Source organism: Lynx rufus, unplaced genomic scaffold, assembly GCF_022079265.1.
Source record: "Lynx rufus isolate CCGP_SWC_20201006 ecotype Redwood Valley unplaced genomic scaffold, mLynRuf1.p SCAF_11, whole genome shotgun sequence".
In the NCBI taxonomy this organism is placed as follows: Eukaryota; Metazoa; Chordata; class Mammalia; order Carnivora; family Felidae; genus Lynx; species Lynx rufus.
In genome coordinates, this window is record NW_025814825.1 from 36,097,849 (window position 1) to 36,122,462 (window position 24,614).

The window sequence follows — 24,614 nt, forward strand, 5'->3', positions numbered from 1 at the left end:
ACTTGTGTCTGAGCACCTTTTTTCATCTACTCCATGCTCCTTTCCAATCCCAAAGGCAAGAAGGAGTTCCTTCACAGGAGCTACCTTTGTTTTAGAGCCACCCTGTTCTCAGCAACCTGGGCTGGGGCCAGGGAGTGAAGTGAGTCGGTGTGGCAAGTCAGGAGGGGGCAGTGAAGGGCACCTTGTGCTCAACCATGGCCTGTCCTGGTCCTGGGGCCAAGTCCCGATAAAGCTGAGAGGGTGTGAGAAGCCCATGTTCTCCCCACCAGGCTCTCCATGGATCACAAGGGCAGCAGTAGCATGAAAGAACACAGAAATCGTGACGCAGCCGCTCAGAAAACGGTGGCTTGTGTGTGCCCACCAGATCAGGGATTCCCGCCCCGATTCACAAGTATCTACCAATCCACCACATGCACGTTTGACACGTGTGGCTTTTTCTAGAAATGCATCTACTGCCTTTATTAGATTCTCCAAATGAGTCCATCACCAAAATAAGGTTATGAACCATCACAGCACACCACGGGCTGCTCAAGGGCCCAGTCATGGCCACCGAGCCTGGCTTAGGGCCTGATACAAAGCAGGCACTCAGTAAAATGACGAATGAATCAATGGAGGTGCCTACTGATAACAGTAACTCACATCTTAGATCATTAGGAACCTAAGGCTCCGCCAACGGGAAGCAGTAGAACCAGGACTCAAAGCAGAAAGCCACAAGGAGATGGTAAAACCTTTCCATTCCTGGGTTTCCTCACAGGTTTGGCTGTGCGTTTGTTCCCTCCACACCTGGCCTTGCCTCAGTGCTGCATACTTTATCGGGACGAGCCCTGACATCTGATGATCTGTCAGATACACGCCCAGCACTGTCAGTTCCTGATGAAAGGCGATACCCAAGTGTGGTCAGTACACAGGGCAGCATCAGCATCACTGGGGAACCTGTTAAGATGTAAGTTCTCACCCATATGCATTAGATCCAAATCTCTGGAGCTGTGGCCTGGAATTGGGGTTTTGACTAGCTCTCCAGGAGATTCTGATGCCTGCCCAAGTTCAGGAAGCAGTCCTCACACCCTCTTCCAGGCACTGCTGGTCTGGAGTTTCTCACCCAGGGCCATCATGCAGGGTCATTTCCTGGCACCTGGGCTTGCTGCCCCCAAATAAAAGAACTTGCCCACATTTCCTAACCCTGACCTGTCACATCCTAGAAGAGGAATAGAAGCAAACAGAAAGGTGACTTCTTCAGCAAGGCCTGCCATGAATGCTCTAATGAATGTGCTAAGGTACAACTCCTTGTTCTTTTTATTCAGAGTACCCTGTTCTTACCATCAAGACACATATCACAGCTGCACAGAACAGGTGTACTGGTTAGGGTCACCCGTTGCGTGTGCTCCCACTAGCCCGCAGGCTGCAGGACCATGCCTGCTTTCACCATCCTTGTGGTCCAGCAGCAGAGTCCCCAGCATAGCAGAGGGGCTCCTCAGACTTTGCTGCGCACACATCAAAGGTGTTAGCATGTAAATAAGTACTTGGTACCTACCTGAAAGGCTACTGAGTCGTTTCTGCTGTTCTGTGGTAAGAGAAAGGACACACATCATGAGATTTACACAGACAAGGCAAGACTGGGAAGTCACGCCAGAATTCGTGAGCATCCCCAAATTGGCACCCTAACTGTCCCTGGGCTTAGATGTCAAATGTTGCATAGTCACCACATCCAGCTGAATGCAGGGGCATTAACACAGCTTTCTTATCCAGGTGTGGTATGTCCTAGTCCCTCCTCCTCACCCCCCAGCCCACCCTCCTACATTTGCACCAAGATTCAGGGAACAGTCACTGCCTTCTGGTTGTTATGTCTGGTTTCAAGGTGATCTGATCATGGAAAGAGACTCCTCCCAACTCCTCTGGTTTCAAGGGACCAGGACCCTAAAAAGACCCCAGTCTTACTACGTTTGGAGGGAAATGTAATTGTAATCATAACCAAGGCAGCTACCGTCTCCTGAGAGCTCTGCCAAATGCCAGACATTGTGTTAAGAGCTTTCACACATGTTAACACTTTTAATCTTTGCAACAACTCTAGCAGGTAGGTCAGGTGGGTTGAGACGTCTCAGAAAATCAGCACAAACTACCCATGATGACACTGAAAATCAGAGCAGGGCCTAGAACCTTGACCCCCAACTCCTAGTCCAGGGTTCTTTCCAACCACGATGGCCGGGCCATCGCTGTTCCCTAACATGGAAGGTCTATCGGTTCCTCACCCTCCCGGGCACTTGTGAGGAGGGGAGGCCAATATCTCCTCTGGAGAGTTCTGTGTGTACGTGCTATGGGATAAGCACAAAAATGACCTTTACCTTCCAAAGCTGCTAAATATAAGCAGCCACACAGATAAAAATAGAGTGCCTGCCAGCCCCTGGGTGCTGTCATCATCCGCCTTGGCTATGGCCTCACCCTCCCTCCAGAATCCATGTGGGCAAGAAGTAAACAGAGCAGCAGGGCCTCGCTCAGCCTGTGGAACAGCCTGTCCACCTCTGGATGCGGACATAGTTCACATCAGCCGGACAACAGGAGCCCAACAGAGCTCCAGGCTCAGCACTGCCAGCAGCTTGCTGGAGGCTACTGGCCAATCACGTCAGCTCTCAGCCTGTTTCCTCATCCGTCACATCAAAGTGCCCACCGGATCTATGGCTCTCAAGCTCCAGTCTGCCAGCTAGAGGCAAGGCCTTTCTTACTACGCAAAATCAAATTTATTCAACTTCCAAGACTATGTCGTTGCTACTTCTGAGATATGAAATGGCCTTTCTTTTAGAGAATGACATGTGATACGGATAACAGCAGTTGTTCTTCAGGGGTGTTATTTACCAAAGTTAGAAATTAGCAACCCTGGGCTAGTTCCCAGACCGCTTCATGTGACCATGAGATCCAGAGTCTGGGAACCACGGCAACTCTTGCTCTCCGACGTGGTCCGTGGACCAGCGGCATCGATGTGCCTTGCAAGTTGCTGAAAAAAATGCAGAATCTCAGCCCTGCCTCAGACCTCCTGAATCCGGATCCGCAAGTGTGTCCTCTCAAGACGGTACACATTAAAGACCAAGAAGTTCTGAGCTAGGAGATCCACGCGCCTCTTCAGTCCTGAGTTTTCTGGTTCGAATTCTCCCTCCAGACTGATTTTAAGTGATCTGCCCTCAGATGTGTGGTGTGAAAGCCGAGGAGAGGGGCGAGGAGCCGTGTTGTGCATGGCCGTTAGCGCTGGGCTAGACGTGCAGTGCCCCCTGCCCCCCATTTGTCTGCAACCGGGGGGCCTGGTTTGGAGAGACAGGGTTATTGTCACACTGTGCCCTGGGGCTGTCTAGGCAAGAAAAAAGTAAGCCTTTTTTAGGATGACTAAACTAGAATTCCAGAAGTAGAGTAAAGTTATCATTCCCTCAGGAGACTCTGCAATAGTGAAGAAACTGTTTTCATGGCTACCGTCTACCAGCACTGCTGCCAGGCCGGGTAAATTGCAAAGCAAGGCCTGAAACGCGCGCCCTACTCCCCACGGACAATCAGGGATCCGAAGCTAGGTGTTTCCATTCTCCTCCACTCTTGGTGCTCCACCTCCTCAGGGAACATGTGGTTTGCTCTTCATGACAGGCTACTTTTTATTCCAAAAAAACACCCCAACGTACTTGTATCCTTTTTCTGAAGGATGTGTGATTCAGGCAGCACGAATCTGATCTCTAAACCCAAAGGGCAAGACTGGACAAAAGAGAAAGGCAAGAAGCAAAGACATTTGGGCAAATAAGAGGAATCTGTTTGCTCAAAGAAACAAAAAGGAATTGGGCATTTCTGTGCCCAAAGATGTCTCACTAGGTGTCATCAGAGGGATGTCGTGGAAGCGGCTGATATTACTTTTGGCATTTCCCAAAAACCAAGTTGCCTTGGGAATAAATCCCATTTTTAGAGAAACTGCCTCTCCTTCCGGGAACAAACTTACTTCTGTTTGACTGGATTTTTTTTTTTTTTTTTAAAGATGAATCATAAAGAAGTTCACAGAGAATCAAAATTTCACTTTGTCCTGCATGATGGACAGTGTCTGGGCAGAGAAAGCCATTGCCAGTAGGGGGTATGACCCTGCTGAAAGGAGAATGGGGTCTTTTATATAGTTTAGGGTGGGGGTTGGGACCCTTATCACCTTTGGAAGAACACAGATTCATGGAGGACAGTTAATTTGGAGGCCACACATAATGAAAAAAAAATAAAATTACTAAAATAACTACTTAAGATTCAAGTGGGAAGATTTTAAGTGAGAAAAAATGTTTCATTCATCTGTTTTACAAGTTAGAAGCAGGAAACAGAAAACTCCATTTAACATGGAAAACAATTAAAAATAGACTCCAGTTCCATTCTCATCCAAGTTATGTGGGGGATGGGGCGAGCAGCAGGCAAGTAGGGAGTTGAGAAAAGGAAGACTGGGTGCCCAGCTTTGAGCTCTGAATAAAATAATTAACATTCCATGTTCTATGAAACTCAGACTAGACAGCCCTTTCTGCACTAGGAAACAGCTTCACAACTTCACACTGCAAAGGATTTTTGTGAAGGGGAAGCTTATTCCTCTATTGAATTCCAACAAGTTAAAACTTGGGACTTTACTTAGCATCATCTTCTGAAGTTTTAAAGCAGAAAGGTCGACATATACAATTATTACCTCAGAGCACTTCGGCTTCACCTAAGATGCCCCTTCAGAGAAGGGGAAGGGCCAACCAGAAGCAGTAAGAGAAACTATAGAAAACACACATGGAAACCCTCAGCAGAGCTCTAAGGGGCCACGTGAGCCTCATGTCCCCAGAGGGTGCACTGAATGACAGCCAAGAGCATTAACTGCTGGCAAGAATCAAGGCCGGTGAGTCACAAAGAGAAAGTCCAGTAGCCTGTTTTAGAGGCCCCAAAACATGTTTGACATTTTAGAAAGGTTTCCACCCATTATGCTTTCTTTTGTTTTTAAGTTTTGGTACTCAAAATTTTGCTTTCTAGAAAATTCATGATGTCGAAGAACTACATGACTTATTACAAGAAGTATTACTGTACCCAGATTTTCTAGGCAAAGCTCTGATTTGGTATCTCATGATGAAGAGTTAAGGCGCACAGACTTTTTCCCTTCTGTCTTTTCTTTCTTTTTGGTGGAATCATCTGAAGGCAACTGTGAATACCCAACGTGTGGAACACATACTACACCAGCTTACTTATGCAGATGCCCAACATCATGCCAAACCAGGGGCCTACCTCCCTGCTGTGGTCTACTCTGTGGGTCACAGGAGGGAGAAGACTGGAGCAGATGACCTCGGAGAAAGATGGGGTTTATGAAAATTTCTGTGGAATGGCAGAATTCTTGCCCCTGAAGTCACAGAACAGCTATGTTGATGCCAGTGAGCTGGGGGAGGGGTTCTCTGAAGCTCTCTTACCTCGATTGTGTTGCAAGAGCACAATAGTAGGATTGACAATTGTCGTAGAGGGGTAGGCAGATGATGGTTTGCTAACTGGTGCAGAGATTTGGGAATCCGTTCCAGCATGGGATGAAGAAACTTCATTCAGTAGAGGGCCTGAATCCTGAAAAGAAAACAAACACTGTAACCAACTGTAAGTACATGAAACCTAATGTTGATGCTTTTTAAAAAGCAGAAATTTAAAGCTTTACAAGGACCTTAATTACAGAAAAAAATGTAATCAATGAGACATCACTAATTCCAGTTAGAAGTATAAGCTGGAATGCTTAGTCTCTTTGTTGGTGTTAGTAAGGGTAGAGAGGGAAGGTGAGTGTTACTGGAATTCTCAGCCACATCATTCATTATTTTCACCTGGTAATAACTGTGGATCAATCCGGTTACTGAAAAAGGAAATTCAAAACAAAGTAGAACAACATGCAAGACTCATGCAATTCCAAATGTGATCCGAGAACAAGAGCTGGTTTAAGGGAAAAATCAGGAAAGTTTAGTACACTTGTCTAAAGAAACATGAGACAATGCGAGCACAAGGAGCCATCGATGTAAGAATGAGGAGGAGTTAAGTATCGGTACTCCTAGAAAGCTACTCTTATTTGTATCACTCAACAACTTCACTAGCATTTGTTTCTGAGATTTGGATATTTTCCAGTCCTATCCTGACATTGTTTTTCACTGCAGTATTGAGTGACAGAGATCTCTGAAGTCGTAAAGACTTATGAAAATCCTGACTTCAAAAACCTGAGGTCTAAAAACCAATAAAACCATTACTACTAACGTTATAATTTGCATGATGGGAATAATGCCAGTCTTTCTTAAAGACAGGAAAATAAGACCTCGAAATGCAGTAAGGATATGTAGGCAGTTTCCTCTATCACATCTATAAATCTTGCCAAGTTTCTATTTTGGAATTTGCAGAACTCTAGCCAGAACATCATTCTTAAAAGGGTTCGAAAAACAAGAGTTTGATCGTTACTCTCCAGATGAAAGTATGGCTCAAAGCAATTAGTATGCTCCAGAGATCAGCTTCTCTGTAAGTGCCCATAGGACAAAAGCCATGCCTCCCTTCCTCTTTTTTGCCCAACCCACCCTGCACCTAGCACAACACCCTGCAGACAGTAGGTGCTCGGTAAATGCCACCTGAATGACTGGAGCCATCCATTAGCAAAGGTGTTTCTGAACAACTTCTGCAGCAAGAGAACATGTGAGCATCAAGAGAGAGTGTGTCAGGACCAGGGACAGCTCCTGACACACAGTAGGGGCTTCCTGGATCACACTGGCTTGGTCATTCCAAATCTTCGGAAAGTGCCCTGACGTTGCAGCTGTTAGTTATGAGCAACAGCTCAGTTTAGTGAACAAAATCTTCCCAAGACTCGAGAGGCACAATATGATCTTGTTCAAAAGTGCTTCATCTCCATTTTTTTTCATTTGTAAAATAGAAAAAAATTACTCTGCTTTTAATTTGCTTCCTAAGTGATTTAATAAAGGTAAATGACACACTCATGAAAATTCGGCCATAATGCACCCAAGAAACACACCAAAAAAAATCACGCATATGGCTCTTTAAAGTATAAATGCCTACTGTGGTGTCTGGATGGATCACGTGAACATTAGTATTACACAAATGTTATTCTGTGCCACGAGGCTTATTTCTGGAACATCACAAAAATGGCTATTGATTAAAAGAATGTGGATCAATTAACATGAATTTTCTTCTTCCCTCTTACTCTTAAATAGCTGCAGAAACTGAGCAAATATCAACTTGTGGCTTGGCCACCATCCCTAGGGGCTCCTGTTCTTCTCGACAATTCTCATTCAGTAGAGGATCCCAAGCGGTTTCCTTTTTCCACCTGTTACCTGGGGCCAAACCAGAAGTTCTCAGGCCAACTGAAGTCTCCCCTGCAAGTCTTTATCAGGCTGATCAGTCAGGTTTGAGAAATCGAGGAAACTGTCCTAACTAATCTGTCCTGGCATACCTGAAACAAAATTCAGTACGAAAATCTAGATCTATAAAGGTGATAAATTTGAGAGTATACAACAAAACTACTCACAATTGTATACCAGGACACTAAAAATATCTCACTTTATATGCTGCTCAAGAAGAAATATTCTGTGCCAGAGGGAAGAATATCGATACCACCTATAACAAGAGCAGCTTCTCAATTCACCTGTAAGCTGCACTGGGGTGAGGGGAGTGCATTAGTAACAGTCTAGCAGTTTCCTCCAACAGGTTTGAGTTGCAAAGCTCAAAGCTAGAAGGACATCTAAAGCCCCTGGGCCATGTTCAGTTGAGTCCTGACCTAACTGCATTGTGTTGCATCTACAGATCTGAGAAGAAGTCCTAGACCAGGATGAAGCCATTCCCAGCTTTGGGGTGCCTGATATCTGGCTATAAATTCTCCTATAAGCCAAAAAGTTCTCCTGCTTTCTATATGACTGGCATCAGTCATGTAGACTGAAGCCACAGGGCTTCAATGAGCCACAGGGATGTTACTGAACATTTACCTTCATCAGCCAATTACAGGACCCACTGTGGTCCGAGGACCCTCAGCAACAGAATCCCTGGGATGTGCCTGATCAGATCAGAGCCCTAGGCCCCTCTGCAGACCTATTCCAGGACTCTAGGAGTATAACCTAGAATTGACAATTTAAACCAGCTTCCTTGCCTCTTAGATAATCTCATGTGTGCTAAGCTTGAGAACCGATATGCTATCCACAAAAAACCCCTTTGAAAGCAAGGGCTGCACGCTGTTCATAGTTGTACCTATGGAATCTAGCAGGATGCCTAGAACACGGCAGGAGCTCATTAACTGTTAACTAATTAGCCACTAGCTTACTTTTAAGAACTCTGGCCCCCACTTGCTAGGGCAAGTCCTCGGCAACGTAGCTGACAGTTGAGTGCTCTCTCCATGGGAAGCACTATAACAGAAGTTTAACATACTCGGTCCTACTGTACCCCACAGGCCTGTGAGTAGATCCATGCATCCCCATCTCACAATTCACTCTGAGGTTCTCACAGATTCTCTTGATTCCCAGAGCTCCTGAGGAGAGAAAAGACTGGGTACCCTGATTCAGCTTTTCCACTTGGGCTTTCCTACCTACAATGGGGACTCGTCCCTCACAGGATGGGGCCTGAGGTATCGGGGCTCTTTACCTTCACACGACTCCTGGAGCAACGTTGTGTCACAAAGGCCCCTGGGAGCCTCCAGTCAGGGGCCCCAGCAATTATACGCCTTTGGAGAAAACAGTCCCAACGTTTGTGCAAGGCTTTTAGATCCATTTGCTCCATTAAACTCCATTCTCTCTCTCTTTTTTAACCATTCTCTGCCATCGCTGCATATAAAAGAGTTTGTTAACTTGCCAAATCAACAAAAGCCCTGGAGGCTCACTGTTCCCTGGTGGGGAACCTGCCGGCCATCGGCTTTCCCGCATGGCTCCTCAGCTCTCCAACACCACATCTGCTTGGCCTCTCGAGAGCATCGCGAGCCAAAGGAAAGGCCACAGAGGTTCTCTGAGGGAAACGGAGTTCTTTCAGGAAGATGTGCATTCCGAATAAGACAGACAGGAAGAGGGACGTGAGGGGTCTGTGAGCAGCTGCAGGAGAACCATGAACACGCACGGGAGGCATGCACTCCGGGGAAAGCAAACAGTCACCACACAAGCACAGTGGCGGTGGACACTTCCCTCAGAACTTAGCACTTCAGTGAGAAAGGGGTTTTTCGCTGCCAGGAGCAGACATTCAGGAAGGCTTTGAGGAGGGGGTTCCAGCAAGCTTACGGTACTTGAAACAGCTCCCGTGAGGTCAGGCTCCGAGGCTCTGCGGAGGTCCTCCGGTACCGGAGGGACCAGCGGAGGAGGTGGTGAGAAGGATGGCGGGGTCTGGCTAACGGGGGGGTGGGGGCCAGAAGCGCTGGCCGGCTGGCTGTGGTGGGGTCGCCTCTGCAGACGAGGGGGAATGAAATCATCTAGGGTCGGGAAGGTCAGAGGTGAGCCGGCAGGGGCGGTCGCCGGGCTTGGGGGGCCAAGAGGCCCCAGAGATGCTGGAGTTCTGGCAGTGCCTTCTTGCCCTCTGTCAGTATTAACCAGGTAGAGAGGGACAACTATTATCTCAGGCTGGGCTGAACTGGAGAGAGTGGCATCCTGTAGGAAATAAGGGGGTCGTTACGTAAAGGGGCACGGCAGGGAAGAAGGAATTCCATATTTAAACAGTTGAGACTGGACATGCAGTGATGTACTCTGAGAAATATTTAATCGGTGCCCGTCTCCAGAGTACATGAGACCGTCCGTGCTAGCCAGCTGGCCTCCTGACACTCCGTGACACAGAGGGAACCCCATCCAAGTTTACTCTCCATCCTTCTATTTTTGAATCCTTTTAACACTTGAGAGAGAGAGAGAGAGAGAGAGAGACAGAGAGAGAGACAGAGAGAGACAGAGAACAACAGAACAGGCAGGCAGGCTGTGTTTAGCCCCCAAACTGCTTGCAGAGCCCGAAAGCTTGGGAGTCAATACAATTTCTTTGGCACCTTGTGAAAAGATATAAACATTCCATAACTCACCATGTTGTTAGTCTATGGATCCCACACTCCAGCATACTTACATATTACCAGAAAAGAGAGAGGGGGACAGAGAGGACTGTGCCGAGGTGTTTAGAGAGAAGAATTTGGGATTCAAGCTGCAGCGGTGTAGACGAGGAAAGGGAGGGGAGGGCAGCCCAGAAAACAAGGGAGCTGCTTTGCAGGAGTTTCGAAAGAGATGGTGTAGAAGACACACACACATGTCTAATTCCTTGCCTTGGCTGGATAACACGGCTGCAAAAGGTAAGGTTCTTTTCTCTTCCGGTTTTCGGGAGCAGAGGAAAGCTGGGGGCCTAGCACAGGTGGTCTCACCGCGTCCGGGAACGGAGGCCGAATGCACAGGGAAGGACTCTCGCCCCGGATGGTGGCATCTTTACGGATGTCAAAGAATAGCTTGGGAGGGCCAGGAGGAGCAGAGGGTGGCTTTCCCGTGCCGGCCGCGTGGGAGACAAGGCTGGGAGCCTGTGCGCGAGCGCCTGCAGCTTCCAAGGGAGTGCCCGTGGCTGGGTCAGGTGCAACACAAGAGGAGCTTTGCGCTGCCACCCGGCAAATGTTATTGGATAAACAAGGTACATATAAGCTGCTGACCTTTTTATTCCCAACTGCCTTATGACGTGGGTTAGAGCTCACATTCTCACTGTAAACCGTTCTGGTGGCCACACAGTGGTGCCGGGGTTGGGAGGAAGCACTGGGGAACGTGGAACCAGGAAGCAAGGGCCCAGGACGCACCACGCCTTTGGCAGCGGATCTGGCTGCCAGGGAGATGGAGACGGGCTGGGGTCGTGAGGGGCTCTGTTGGCTGGGGGTGCTGAGGGGGACGTAAGGCTTGGGTGAGCTCAGGTAGAGGGAGTCCTTGGAGGTACTGTGGATGGTGGGGGGCTGCCATGCAAAGCGGTCCCCTTTAGGGAGAGGAGGCCGAGGGGGAGAGAGAACCTTCAGCATGATTTTCAAGAGAAAGTATCAAAATGGGGAACAAAGAAAGAAAGAGGATGGGAAACGGAAAGAAGGATGACCATTAGAAATAGCATAACATGATCTGAAGAAAAACAATTCTTGACATGTCTTTAAGCAAACCCTGAGCTTAGAGTCCTCATGATCCCTACATTTCTCCTCCGGGTAAAGTCAAGGACTAAATCATACTCACCTGGACAGGCAGGCCTGCTTCTCTTACATCTCAGCCCAGGAGCGGCCACGTGCTAAGCCACTTTGACAGCCATCCTTGGCTGACCGCACCCCTTGTTAGCCCTCCGGACTGAAGGGTGCCCGAGGGCTCACGGCCAGGGCAAGAGGCCCCAGAGCCCCCACACCTTTCCTCAAAGATCTTTCTCTCCATGCCCTTAGCTCTAAAAGTTTAAGTTCACTGAAACACTCGAATGTCTTTCATTCTCTTCCCTTAGGAAATAGGGAATTGGAAGAATCATCCTTATTTGTGTTCACAGGAGACAGATGTCTTAATTGAATCACTGAGATTTAGTGCTCAATTCCATAAGCATAACCAATTAAAGCTCACCAAGAAGAGAATGCTCAGGATTTAGAAGCCACATGTGCTCTTTTCTCAGAGGAAACAATCTGATGGAACTAATTATTAGAAGGAAGACAGGCATGAGATTAAAAGCATGTAGTCTCCCATTTTTGATGCACACAGAACAAAGGGACCAGGCAATGAAGCACTTGATTTGCCTAATGAGTTAGACTGTGCCTGGTTCCTCAAATTCCAGCCCCTTCCCCACTCCCATCCAGCCCACCACCGGGCACAGACAATCCCACAGTGGGTGCCCAGCCTCACACTCCTGGCTTAAGCCCAAAGCTCTGGTTCCAGGCTGAGAGGAAGGTATAGGTCACATCTCATTCCCTTTCCCTCAATACAGCTCCTAGCTCCTCCTTGGGTCTCAGTGGGGCAGAGGAAATGGAGTAAATCTCCAGAATGACCCTCATGTCAATGAGAACCATCTGGCAATCAGTGGAAATTAGACCATAAAATGAGGAAAGTTTATTTTCCTTGTGTTATGGATTCAATGTATGTCCCCCAAAGTTCATATAATGAACCCATAGCCCCAAGTGATGGTGTTTGGAAGTGGAGTGAGTAGGAGAGGAGATGGGGTTATGAAGGTGGGGTCCCCATGATGGGATCAGTGTCCTTATAAAAAGAGACTAGAGTTCACTCTTGCCCCACCAGGTTAGGACACAGCGAGAAGGTGGCTGTCTATGTGCGAGGAAGAGAGCCCTAACTAGGAACCACATCAGCTGGCACCTTGGTTTTGGACTTCCCAGCCTCAAGATCTGTGAGAAATAAATATCTGTTGTCTAAGACACCTGACTATGGGATTTTGTTACAGCAGCCTAAGCTAAGACACCTAGATTTTCCTCACGGGTTCCTATCTTCAAAGACAGTCCAGTACTAGAAAGCCGGAACATCATCTAAATTGCACCGGTGAGGGGCGCCTGGGTGGCGCAGTCGGTTAAGCGTCCGACTTCAGCCAGGTCACGATCTCGCGGTCCGTGAGTTCGAGCCCCGCGTCGGGCTCTGGGCTGATGGCTCAGAGCCTGGAGCCTGTTTCCGATTCTGTGTCTCCCTCTCTCTCTGCCCCTCGCCCGTTCATGCTCTGTCTCTCTCTGTCCCAAAAATAAATAAACGTTGAAAAAAAAATTAAAAAAAAAAAATAAATAAATTGCACCGGTGAAGTATAGTAAGTTTGGTCAATACTTAGCAAATGGGTTATGACCAAAAGCCGGGAGAGTGCAAGGGTGTGGGTCTATCTGGGGGTTGTTTTTTATTTTTTGTGGAGTGCAGGTAGCAAGGGGAAGGGATACTAACAAGGGTGACTAGGTAAGAAATCAAGTTTTTTGAGTCTGGATTAGAAGATCAACCCCAGAAACAGTAAGCAACTCATAACAAACTCAGTTTTCAAGCTACAGATAACCTGGATTGAGGAGAAACAATTTGGATATCCTAGGTTAACTTGATGCCTATCCTTTCCATAGGGTGCCCAAGACAGTGCCAGTGGAATGAGGCCATGTGGACCAGTCAAAAATACAAAACGAATGACCCCTCTTCAGTAGTTAGCAGGAGTAAAACCCTCCAGTTGGGACATACTTGGTTCCAGTGAACTTACACCGGAGGTTGGGGAGGTTGGGGCATGTTTCAAACCGAACAATGCTCTTTACAAATAAAGCACTTGAACCATCACACACCAAAGGGACTGGGGGTGAGTGGAGCGGTGGTTGTCAGGGAGAGAAGCAAAAGCCAATTTTGACTTCAGCTCAGAGTTACTTTTACTTTGAGCTCCAGTGTCCCACATGTGGTTCTTCTTGTCCAAAGATAGAAGTAGGTTTCAGTGAGTTTTTAACTTAATCTGCTTTTGGCCATATAAGGTGCCAGGGCTGCATGACATCAGGCACAAGGCTTCCCAGGGCTTTGACCCTGTAGAGAAGATGCCTCCCCAGAGTGTTGACAGTTCACCCTGAGCCAAAGGCCTTCCTGTCCCAAAGAAGGAGGGAGATAGGCATTGTCATTTTACATGGAAGGAACTACTTTCTGATTTACTGTAAACACTGTATGAACTACAGAGGCAGCTTCCATTCCTGCCCAGCTGGCTACTAATGAAATTCCCTTCATCCCTGTAGAAGGTGGGGGCAGTGAAGAAATGGAGCTGCTTGAAGAATCAGATATGTTCCTAGCATATACAGTTCCAGAAACTGCCCATTTCTGCCTCCACTGAAGACCACCGTGATGATGCTGTCAGAGGGAGGGGAGCCTGGGTTCCTCGTTACGAGAGGTGAGGAGAGCAGCCGGTCCAGGACAGCAGAAAGAAAGGCAGCATCTGGGAGCACGAGAAAACAGGATTCCCCTCTGGCCCCGGGGTCTCCCGGACCCCAACTCATTCCTTATAAGGAGATGCCAGGCCTGTGGGGCTCTAAGAGCTATCATCATCTGAAACTAAGCCGGGGCAGTCCCCAGCCCAGCCCAACTTGGTTCTGTCTAAGCCAGCATAGTACTTACAGGTCTGGCAATGGCTCTATGGACAAGAAGTCATTCTTGCATTCAGAAAACAAATCCAAGAAATAATGTATGACCTAAAGGTTCTTGAAAGTTGGGTGGCCAATTGTACACTGAATATACAGAACAAAACCTCCGTATCAGCAATTTGCCAGGTTCTCTTTAAGACACCCCAGTTAAAAAAAAAAATTCTTGGAGAGTGACAAATAAGAAAATATGCTATCTGTAGGCGATATGATAGGAAATTCACCATTATGATAAAGTTCACCCTTATAAACTCCTTGAGGGCAATGTTTAACATCTTGATCTGAACACAGTGAATGCTCAGTAAAGCTGTAGTAAATAAACGTATTTAAGAGGAATTTTTATTTACTTCACGTTCTCAAAATGATCTCTTCAGAAGAGCTAAGAAGCCAAAGGAAGGAGAGAGTTAGCCTTTGAACTACGTCACTGATAGGGGAGGAAGATGTGCTTCCACATTTGCCTTGAATTAATCAGCACCATCTCCTAACTCAGACAGAGCCAGCTCTATTCACGCCTGAGACTGCAGAGACAGAAGCCTGTCTCTGAGAGACAGGCAGCGCGCTCCCACACCGGGGAAGGTCTCGGAAATGGAACATCGATGGCAAGTCATTTACTGGACAGCTGTGTCCTATAAGGGCATCATGAGGCACACCTGCAGCTCGGGTTCTAGCCAGTGGCCTTGCGTGCACGTGGCTGTGCCTACGGGAGGCGAGCATGGCGGGAAGGTTTAGCGGGGCTGCTCGGCGACACCTCTAAGCCCGGAAAGCCAGGGTCTGCAGAGAGGAAGGAAGACGTCCTCTCTGACTTGGTTCCATTTCAGGGGCCAGTGCAACTTTATGCCCTCAGGAGCAAGAGGATCATCAGACAAGTGGGGTGGGATCCGGGGCGGCATTTGGAATGCCCAGGCTCCTGGTGAATTCTGGGAGCACCTTCGCGCAAGGCAGGCCCAGGGACGGGGACCACATGAGGAACATATTCCCACCACATTTTTTGGAGCAGTACAGTGTCCTTTAAGAGAAAAGATGGCTCCATCCCACGGATGTTACTCCTCTGTAAAAAACACTCTTCACTAAACTAAACTAAAACAGGATCTATTCTTTCATCAAAATGGCAGAGTAGTGACAGGGAGAGGAAGGAAGAAAGATCAGGAAAACAACTTAGGGGAAAGACTTAAAGCAAAATGATCCCTTCTCCAAGTTGTGCAGGGCCTGGGGCGGGGGTTGGTGTGTTCTTTAGCAGATCAGCACGAGGCAGTTGAGGCTGTGCTGTTCCGGCCATTCAGACGTCTGTCTGCCTGCTCTGGGCCACTGGGTTTGGGGCTGGCCACAGCTACCCAATCGTGATCTGTAAGCCTAGAGTTGCTGGAACTCTTACAGCAAATAAATGCAATAAACACAAGAGCGTACTCTTTGATTCCAGAGTTTTTAACCCACCAGGCTCAGACTCTTCCCCCCCTTACTCAGGGCTAAATGCATTCCCTCTTTCAGAACATTTCCACATACATTTCAAACCTAGAAACATTGGGCTCACACTTCCTATCCCCTGGTATAGATCATCCTCATCCTCTGCTGTCCTTGAGCCCCAACTTTTCTCTATCTCTGGTCCTTGCAGAACGTTTCCACAGTTAGCCAAAAGTGTGGCTCAGATCCCAGTCCGTTATTCAGCTGGGCAAGCAGGAAGTCATGAGCGCAGGCTAAAAGACTCAAGAACAGGTGCCACTCGCCAGTCCCCACCCCACCCGTGGGCACAGGCCTACCTGGGGCTTGTCGGAAGAAAGGTTGGGATGCACACTTCTGTAGCCCTTGGCAGCAAGTGAGGAGGGCTGGGCGTTTCCATTGGCATCAGCATTGGAAGAGAGCCTCCACTCATCTGAGAGATGGGGGGAAAAAAAGAAAGAAACCCCTCACTCACAGGGAACACTCCCCGGTTCCCCTTTCATATAAGTCCCTGGTGGAAGGCAGGGGCAGAAAGAATGCAAGAGAAACCATACCTGCTGAGGGATTCTCTGAGTCCAGAACTACGTGTGGTGCAGAAAGGATGAAAACAAGAGAAAGGGGCAAACAGAAATGGTTACACTCGCAGGAAACAAGCATGTACTGCAGAGAAAGAGGAAAACCCAGCACCCCGTGGCCTGACACAAAATGCCCTCAGTCACGATGGCCTAATTACCATAGGAACCCACTCTAAACCATGATGTGCTCACAGGCGCTGACCTTTGAAAACACAAGGCTCACATTCACAGTAATGAAGAAACAATTGTTCCTTGACATTCTTATTTTACAGACAAAAAGGCAACAGAACTCTCCCCTGCCCTGTCCCTAGTAACTCCCATTCCCCTTCTCCATCCCTGATGTGGGCTCTGAATGACCTCTCCTCATTAGCAGGCTGGGCTTAATTAACTGACTCCGGAGAGGGAGAAGTAGATAAGCACTTTTTCTGTGGCTACTGGCAGCGGGGCTAGGGGGAAAGCATGATTTAAGCCCAGAGGTATCTGCTGTGATAAGGACTTTTTTTTTTCCTCCTCTGCCTGCTTTCCTTCTTTCCATTTAAATGAGCCACATAAACATTTCAAAATCTAATCACCCTGAGTTTTCATCATGTGACAAGCCACCCATGTCCCCTTGTGGCTGGCTACCACCCTGACCTCAACTCAAATCCTGGATCCACCACCGATGGGCTCTGTGACCCTGAGCAAGTTCTAAGCCTATTTTCCCATCTGAAAAGTGGGGATAATGATATGCTTGCTTCCTAAGTGTTGCTATAAGGATTAAATGACATAATGCAGGAGAAATGCTTAGCACAGTGCCTGCCAGGGCTCAGTAAATGTTTGCTAGCTATCATCATCACCTTCCGCATCACCTCGTCTCTATGCTGTGCCCTCCACCTAGCCCGGAGGTCAGCAACCTTTTTCTATCAAGGGCCAGACAGTAAATATTTTAGGGATTGCGGGCCATATGGTCTCAGTTGCAGCTATTCAACCCTGCTATCCTAGCACAAAAGTGGCCACAGATAACATGTACATGAATGAGTGTGGATGTATTCCAAAGAACTTTTATTTGTGGACACTGAAATTTGAATTTCATAGAATTTTCACATGCATATAATACTATTCTTCTTGTGCTTTCCTTTGAACCATTTTCCCACTGTACTATTTTTTGTACAAAAATAGGCATGGACCAGATGTGGCCTGCAGGCCATAGTGTGCCAACCCCCTGAACTAGCCAAACCCTTAACTTCCTTCTTCATGTCCTGCATACTCTTTTTTTTTAATAACTTTTAAAAATTTATTTTTTGAGAGAGACAGAGCACGAGTGGGGGAGGGGCAGGGAAGGAGATACAGAATCTGAAGCAGGCTCCAGACTCCGAGCTGTCGGCACAGAGCCCGACGCAGGGCTTGAGCCCACGAGCTGTGAGATCATGACCTGAGCCGAAGTCGGATGCTCAACCCACTGAGCCACCCAGGTGCCCCGTGTCCTGCCTACTCTTCTCTTACCCTCTAGCGGTATAAAGAGGGACTAATACAGCAGCTGTCACAACCCAAGCCCCACCTCAAGGACTAGAGGTGGGCTTTCCAGATGTCGAGTGGAGATTTACCAGTGTTACTGAACACCATCTAAGGGCCAGACACCGTTAGTCACTTTTGTCCTATCTAGTACTTCATTTAGTGTACACGGCAAGTCTGTGAGGGGGGTGATCACTCTACTTCATGGACGAGGACAAGAGAGGCCAGCTTGCCCCACATCACATAGCTTGGAAATGCAAAGCAGCCAGCCTGGGTATCCCAAAGCTAGTGCAGCACTCTGCCCACCAACCACAGCCACCAACCCCCCCCCCCCAACCACCTACATTCCAGGGAGGAGGTGGGAGAAAAGGTGTGGGAACAAAAGGCAAAGCGACAGGTAAAGGTTTCGAATGGTTTGCACCCCTGCACAGCAGTTCAACTGCAGTAGAATCACCCGCGTGCTTGTTAGCACAGACTGGAGGGCCCGACCCCCAGCGCTTCTGACTCAGTGGATGGGAGGTGAAGCCTTACATTTCTACCATGTTTCCCAGGTGATGCTGAGGCTGCCGGTCCACAGTCCATACTTTGAAAACCACGATACAAGGAACATTTGAAACACATCGTTTTTCTGGAAAACTGTTTCCCATTAACTGTTAACTATTTTGTACCCATTTTTGCTTTCTTTTCCCCTCTAAAATAGAGGGTTTTTTAAGTTTATTATTGAGAGACAGAGAGAAAGAGAATGGGGAAGGGGCAGAGAGAGAGGGAGAGAATCCTAAGCAGGTTCCAACCTCAGCATGGAGCCTGATGCAGGGCTTGAGCTCATGAACTGTAGATATGACCTGAACCAAAATGCTTAACGGACTGAGCCACCCAGGGGCCCCCCAAACAGAGGTTTTTATAATGTTTCTGTCATGTATTCTTTTAGTGGGTTGCTGGGTACATTTCTGCTACTCCCTTATGCATAATTCACAGGTATTTGTCTTCTCTTCCCAACCACATAGCTGGGGAATTTATCGGATTTGAGTTTTATGCACATTATTGCAATGTACTGGCTTCTGTGACCAAGGGCAGGCTGCCAATCACTCTGAACTTTCTTTTTCTCGTCTATAAAATAGGATCCTTACTCCATGGACACCACAGGGTTGCTGAAGATCCAGAGATCAGGCATATGAAGGATCCTAAAAGTGACCATTTTTAACACTCACTGTTGCATCCATCCAGATTCCTGGCCCAGAGATTTATTTGCACATGGCAGGCCCTCAAGCACGAAGTAACACAATATGATAATGGTTCCCCCCAACCCTGTATCCATCAACTTATACTGTCCCACCTTCCTAAGTTATTTCTAGCCCACCTTTGTCGAGCCATTCTGTCAAATGTATTAGATTTACACATACACTGAATATCAATAGGTTCTGAGTGAGGGGCTATCTGATGAAGGACGTGAGCTTTCTACACGGACATGGGGGCACATTACTTTGCCTGCTCTTTTGTTCTTGGTTGAGTTGCTTCTATTCAGGTGACACTGACAAGCAGATGCGTCATGGACAGCGGAGATGAGTCTGTCCCTCCAAAGCACTAGTCGTAAGGGGACTATCATTTTGGCATCCAACTGTCTAGGTGGAGTCCTTGCTAACTGCACGTCCCACAACACAGGACAGCCTCATCTGTGAAATGAAGTATTATCTACCTCTTTTGAGTCATGAGGACTTAATGGAAATACCCGGCAGAAAGTATGTGCTTATTAGTAAAATTGGAATCCAAAACGTAAGGGAAAAAAGTTTCCCCACACATAGAAATGAGAGTTGTTGACATCTGCCATCTGATAAACAGCTTTGAGAAGGTAATATCCATGGAAATCAACCCACTTTTTCTTCTCATTTCAAGTCACAAAAACTGTTCCCCTCACCTTGCCCCAGAAAAGGCAATTTCCAGGACCTCTCTAGGCATTCCTCTCTTCCTCACTAAAGGAAGGCTGAATTTCCAATGTATGTCATCCTCTGTTACCTAGTCTTCTGAACCTTGAAGGTCGGCACCAGCCCACAGCCATTTGTATCCAAGTGCGGCAGGTGAAATTTTATATACATAACCATCAATTATTAGCTCGTGGTTGAGGAGACTGTCAAAATGCTTCTTTCAATAAATGTTACCTCAGAGCCCCTGAGCGGGGAGGAGGGCTTAGGAAAGTTGGATTCTAGGTAGGTTTTGTAGCCCTGCTGAGACCGAGCCTTTCCAGGAGAAGTACAGTTTATTTTGTCTTATCTTTTCCTCTGTTTTTTATACATAATCTTTGCTGGCCTGTGGCCACAACCTCTTGATATTTTCTTTTATCTCATTCTGTGCTAATTTCATTTTGGTCTGCTCTGAAGCTGTTCTGCTGATCAGTTCTTAGGATCTCAGGATAACTTTTACCGAGTCAGATTCGATGTATTCTAGGAGGGTATCCCAAGAATTGTCACCAGTGGATCTAATAGTGTTCCAAATTTCATTTATGTTTATTTCTTTATTCCAGCTGTGTGGTAAATAATTTAACCTTACCCAGAAAGAGATCTGGCCTTTGCCATCTGTCTTCTGGGAATTAATCTCTGAATCCATAATGTCATCCCAATGGGAGCATCTTTGTGCCAGATCAATAATGTGATTCGGCGTGGGGACTTTGAGCCATCAAGAGCTCACCCTCGGGCTGGAGAGTGAGACTGGCCACATGAGCAGTGGATAAAAACTCTGGGCACAACAGCTCAGCAGAACTTCCTGATTGACAGTTCCCTGAACATACTGTCACACCTCAATCCACACTCTGAACTGCAAATTTCCAAATGTCTTTTAGAAACTTCTTTCTAGAGGTCCTGTCCTTGCCCCGATTAACAAAACGTAGGGGTTGAACTGAATTTTGGCTTGTGGGTCGGAACACGGGGATTGATGGTCTTTAGGCTACATCAGACAGGAACTAATGCATCCTGACTCCCTAGGAGAGGTCAACAAAAGTCTCTGTGCTTGCTTCTTCCCTAGAGCTCACTTTGGACTTCTTCTCTTGGCTGATATTAATCTGTATCCTCTCCCTGTAATCCACCATAACCGTGAGTATATGAGTATAACAGCTTTCAATGAGTTGAGTCCTAGCAAAATATGAAACCTGAGGGTACTTTTTGGAATCCCTTCAATGAGCATTTGGTGTCAGAAATCACGGTGTTCTCTGGTGGAGTCTTTTCCTTCCAACTTCTTTGTTTGGCCCTAATTCTTGTACAGGCATGCATAGAAGAGGACTCTAACTCACTTTAACGGTCTTTAGCAGTCTTTAACTGCTTCCACGTCAATTTTCTCATGATATCTTTTTGCTACTGCCATTTCTGGAGCACAAACACAAGAGTCAAACCAAAGGAAATGAGTTGATTTACGCCCAAAGCTAATGTGGTAGTCAAGAATCAGGCAGGAAAGACTGGAGGCAACCGGCACAGAATTAACAAAATGTAGGGGTTGAACTGGATTTTGGCTTGTGGGTCAGAACATAGGGATTGATGGCCTTCTGGCTACACCAGACAGGAAGCTTGGTATCACACTCACCGGTTCATCAGGCTCCCTGTCTCTTCTGGAGTAACACTCTGACCTGGGGACACAGGTGTAGACTCCCTGAACCAACCAGGTCAATACCCAGACCTGGCCAGGCAATGATGGCCAGGCAAGGAAGCAGGGATAAGGTAATACCTCTCCCAGAGTCAGGGAGTCAGCACTAAAATTATTGCAGTTCTTTCTAGAAGGTTCTGATCCAAAAACCTAGGTCCACATTCACAGATTAGGAGGCTGGTCAGGAAGCCACGGTTGACAATCCAGAGTCGAGCTACCTCTTGAGGACAGGAGTCTGGAGGGTGGGTTTAAACCGGACAACTCCTAGGACTCTACCACCCTCCACCTCAGACAGCACCTCCATCCTCCCAATCTTTTTTTTTTTTTTTTAAATTTTTTTTTTCAACGTTTATTTATTTTTGGGACAGAGAGAGACAGAGCATGAACGGGGAAGGGGCAGAGAGAGAGGGAGACACAGAATTGGAAACAGGCTCCAGGCTCTGAGCCATCAGCCCAGAGCCTGACGCGGGGCTCGAACTCACGGACCGTGAGATCGTGACCTGGCTGAAGTCGGACGTTTAACTGACTGCGCCACCCAGGCGCCCCATCCATCCTCCCAATCTTGGATGCACACGGCTCCTAAACCCACACTCTGAACTCCAAGTTTCCAAATATCTTTTAGAAACTCCTTCCTAGAGGTCCTGCCCTTTCCCCAAAACTTAGTATGTCAAACTGTGGAATTCAACATCCCTTTCTCTCCCTTCATAAAGCCACTGCTTCCATGAGCACCCCAGCCATCCTCCTAGTCAACCAGGGGAGGCACTTCCTTCTCAGCAGGTTCACATCTCCAAGCTCCTCAAACACACTGTACCAAGCCCTGCCACTTCACTCTTCCACATGCACTTTCCCCCTGGCCCTGGTTCTTCATTCCCGCTGCCCTCAAGGCCACCAACTGCAATTACTGGAAGGCTGTGACAGGCCTCCGGATGTGCATAACTAGGATGGTTGTCATCAAAGAGCACCTGTTGTGTGCCTGGCTCATGCTAGATCTTGGTGTGAAAGAGCTCACTGAATCCCAGCAACTCTACCAGGTCATCCCCATTTTATAGATGAGGAAACTGAAGCTCGCCAAGGCTGAATGAGTTGCCCACATCACAAAGATGGTAAGTGGCAGAGCTGAGCCTCAACAGAGGGCTGTGTCACTGCAGAACTAGACCAGGTCTCATAGGATGAGGGAGCTGAAGCAAGGACTGGAAACAGGAGCCACCTCTGAAATGTGGGTGTCAAAGGGTCACGTAAGGAAAGAAACCAGGACACAGGTGCTGGGCAGTAGCACAAGACTGGAGCTTCCAGTCTGGGCAAATGATCAGCAACTTGTAGATATACAGGGATGGAAGGAGGTGGTGAAGCCAGGGAGCGGGCAGAGAAAGGCAGACAGAGCAGCTGGGGCACAGATGCTGGCCCTGGTGATAAGGGAGGGAGCTGGACGCTACTGGACATCAGCTATCTGTGAAGGCACTGCGAGCAGGAAGCATGCCCTGTCGTTGGCAAGAGACACTCGCTGCCTCATATGTGCGCTGCTGGTCCGGGCTGAACGTGGCTGCCTGCAGATGGTGCAGAAAATGGTTTGCCTGAGGCTTGTCGAGGCCCATGGACTCCCAGGCCCTGTGACAGGACTAGAGGCCGCTGCGGGGTAGGCAGGTCATCAGCCAGAGGCCCAAGCGGAGGGAGCAGGCAGGGATGAGGGGAGGGCTGAGGAGCCGCCTGGACACAGCCAGTCAAGAGTCCGCAGGATGCTGGTCCGTGAGCAGTACAGTAAGAGGAAAGGTCTCCAGCTGGGAGGTCCCATCCTTGGAGTCACATCCTTTTTTAACCTCACCCCAGTGTTAACTCATCCCAGCCTCTTTGGTACTTACTCTTCCCCTTACTCAAACCCAGCTTCTTCCTTCCACCCCAAACTGCCCTGGTGTGTAATCTCGAATCTGACCTCAGTGAATGGGATTCTGTTTGTGTCAGGTTAATCCCCAAACTTCCCAAGGTCATAGAGCATTTTGGAGCTAGGAAGCTTGGAAAGCAGCTTGCACAGGTCCCTCATACTTTACATGGTCTTCAAAGGTGTGGCTTCCCCAGTCGGAAAGCACAGAAGTGGACTAGCGGCCCACGCCAGACTCCTCTGTTGCAGCAAAAGGACTTCTGTCCTCACCTAATGCACCTAGAATTACTCTCCTTTTCCTTCCCTTCTCCCCATTTCTCGCCACAATTCCCAGTGATTACTTAGTGCCTGGCACACAGACGATGCTAACTAAATGTCTGTTGGCTTGGAGCCAATGAACTCCACTTACCAGGAGGAAAATAATCTACTAAAACTGATTTTTACCTTGGAAGTGTGCACGACTGGGCTATCCCCTAATTCTTCAATGTATTTGCGTTTTCAAACAAGATCTTTTTTCACCCAAGTGAGTTGTCAGAATTCGTAGGATATAGAATTATTTGGAGACTAGAGAGCTTGTTAAAGTGCTCAAATCACTGCACAGCACTGTAAGCCCAAGCCCAAGACTACTGGGCGAAAGAGTAGCAGGTGTTCTATGTTAGTGCCACTCTATAACCACCAGGGGGAGCTCAAGGACCCTCTCCTCCTCCCATTCGCTCTACCTTTTACCACCAGAGAAAGGGCCCTGAGCTTGATAAGGTCATTTTATTGGGCCATGAGCTGTAGGTATGGTCTTTTTCTTTAAATTATCCCTTAGGATTGTCTCTTCCTCAAACATCCTTGGGAGCTAGATCTTCCCAGTTAGGCCTGGAGAGGCTGGATTAAGCTAGCCTTAGGAAGGAATTATTTTGCCTTCATTGCTTGCCCCTACCTTCTCAGGTATGGGTTCAGGAATATGAGGCCAAGAAGCTGCTTTCAACCAATAGTGCTGGCAGCCACTTATGCCTGCCCTGAGACCAGGGAAAAAGAAGCCCTCCACAGGGAGGCAACATTATCAGAACAGGGTTTGTGCTCAAACCCTAGCCTGGCCTAGTCCTTGGGCATCTGCCTTGGCGCTGGTTATAGGTGGCTGGGACAGGAAGTCAGTTTCCTGGGCATGACCCGGGATGCTGGGCACCAACCATCCCCATCCTACAGAATTCCATCTCATCACAACACACTGCTCCCCACTGCACCAAAAAGCTTGTGTGTCCCACTTCCTTTTGTCTCCAGTCCCAAGGAAGTGGACATTATCCTAATTCCTTTACTCCCTTCATTTCCATCCAGAAAGGAAGAAATCCCCTTTCCTTACAGCAGTAGCTTTCAAATGTGGTCCTTGGAGCAGCAGCAGCAGCAGCAGCATGACCGGGAACTTGTCAGAAATGTAAACCCTCCAACCCCACCTCAAACCTACAAGTGGGAATCATAAATCCTAAAGCTCTGGACTGGGACGCAGCACCCTGTCATTTTACTCCAGTGATTCTGATGCAGCTCCAATGTGAGAACCAGTGCCATGTGGAGG

General features: G+C 47.8%; 1 protein-coding gene across 3 annotated transcripts in view; it reads right to left on the reverse strand.

Annotated features, from left to right (window-relative positions):
* The window catches only part of SORBS1 (sorbin and SH3 domain containing 1), a 231,778-nt gene that overhangs the window by 83,041 nt on the left and 124,123 nt on the right, over positions 1–24,614 (reverse strand). For 2 of the 3 annotated variants that reach the window (XM_047073204.1, XM_047073203.1), the window contains exons 7-9: positions 15,814–15,926; positions 5,427–5,571; positions 1,532–1,561 (exon numbers count right to left, since the gene is read on the reverse strand). In XM_047073204.1, the coding sequence (XP_046929160.1) occupies positions 1,532–1,561; positions 5,427–5,571; positions 15,814–15,926 (288 nt within the window). Of the gene's footprint in view, positions 1–1,531; positions 1,562–5,426; positions 5,572–15,813; positions 15,927–16,047; positions 16,075–24,614 lie in introns of all 3 variants that reach the window. The other variant, XM_047073202.1, reaches the window with a different exon arrangement.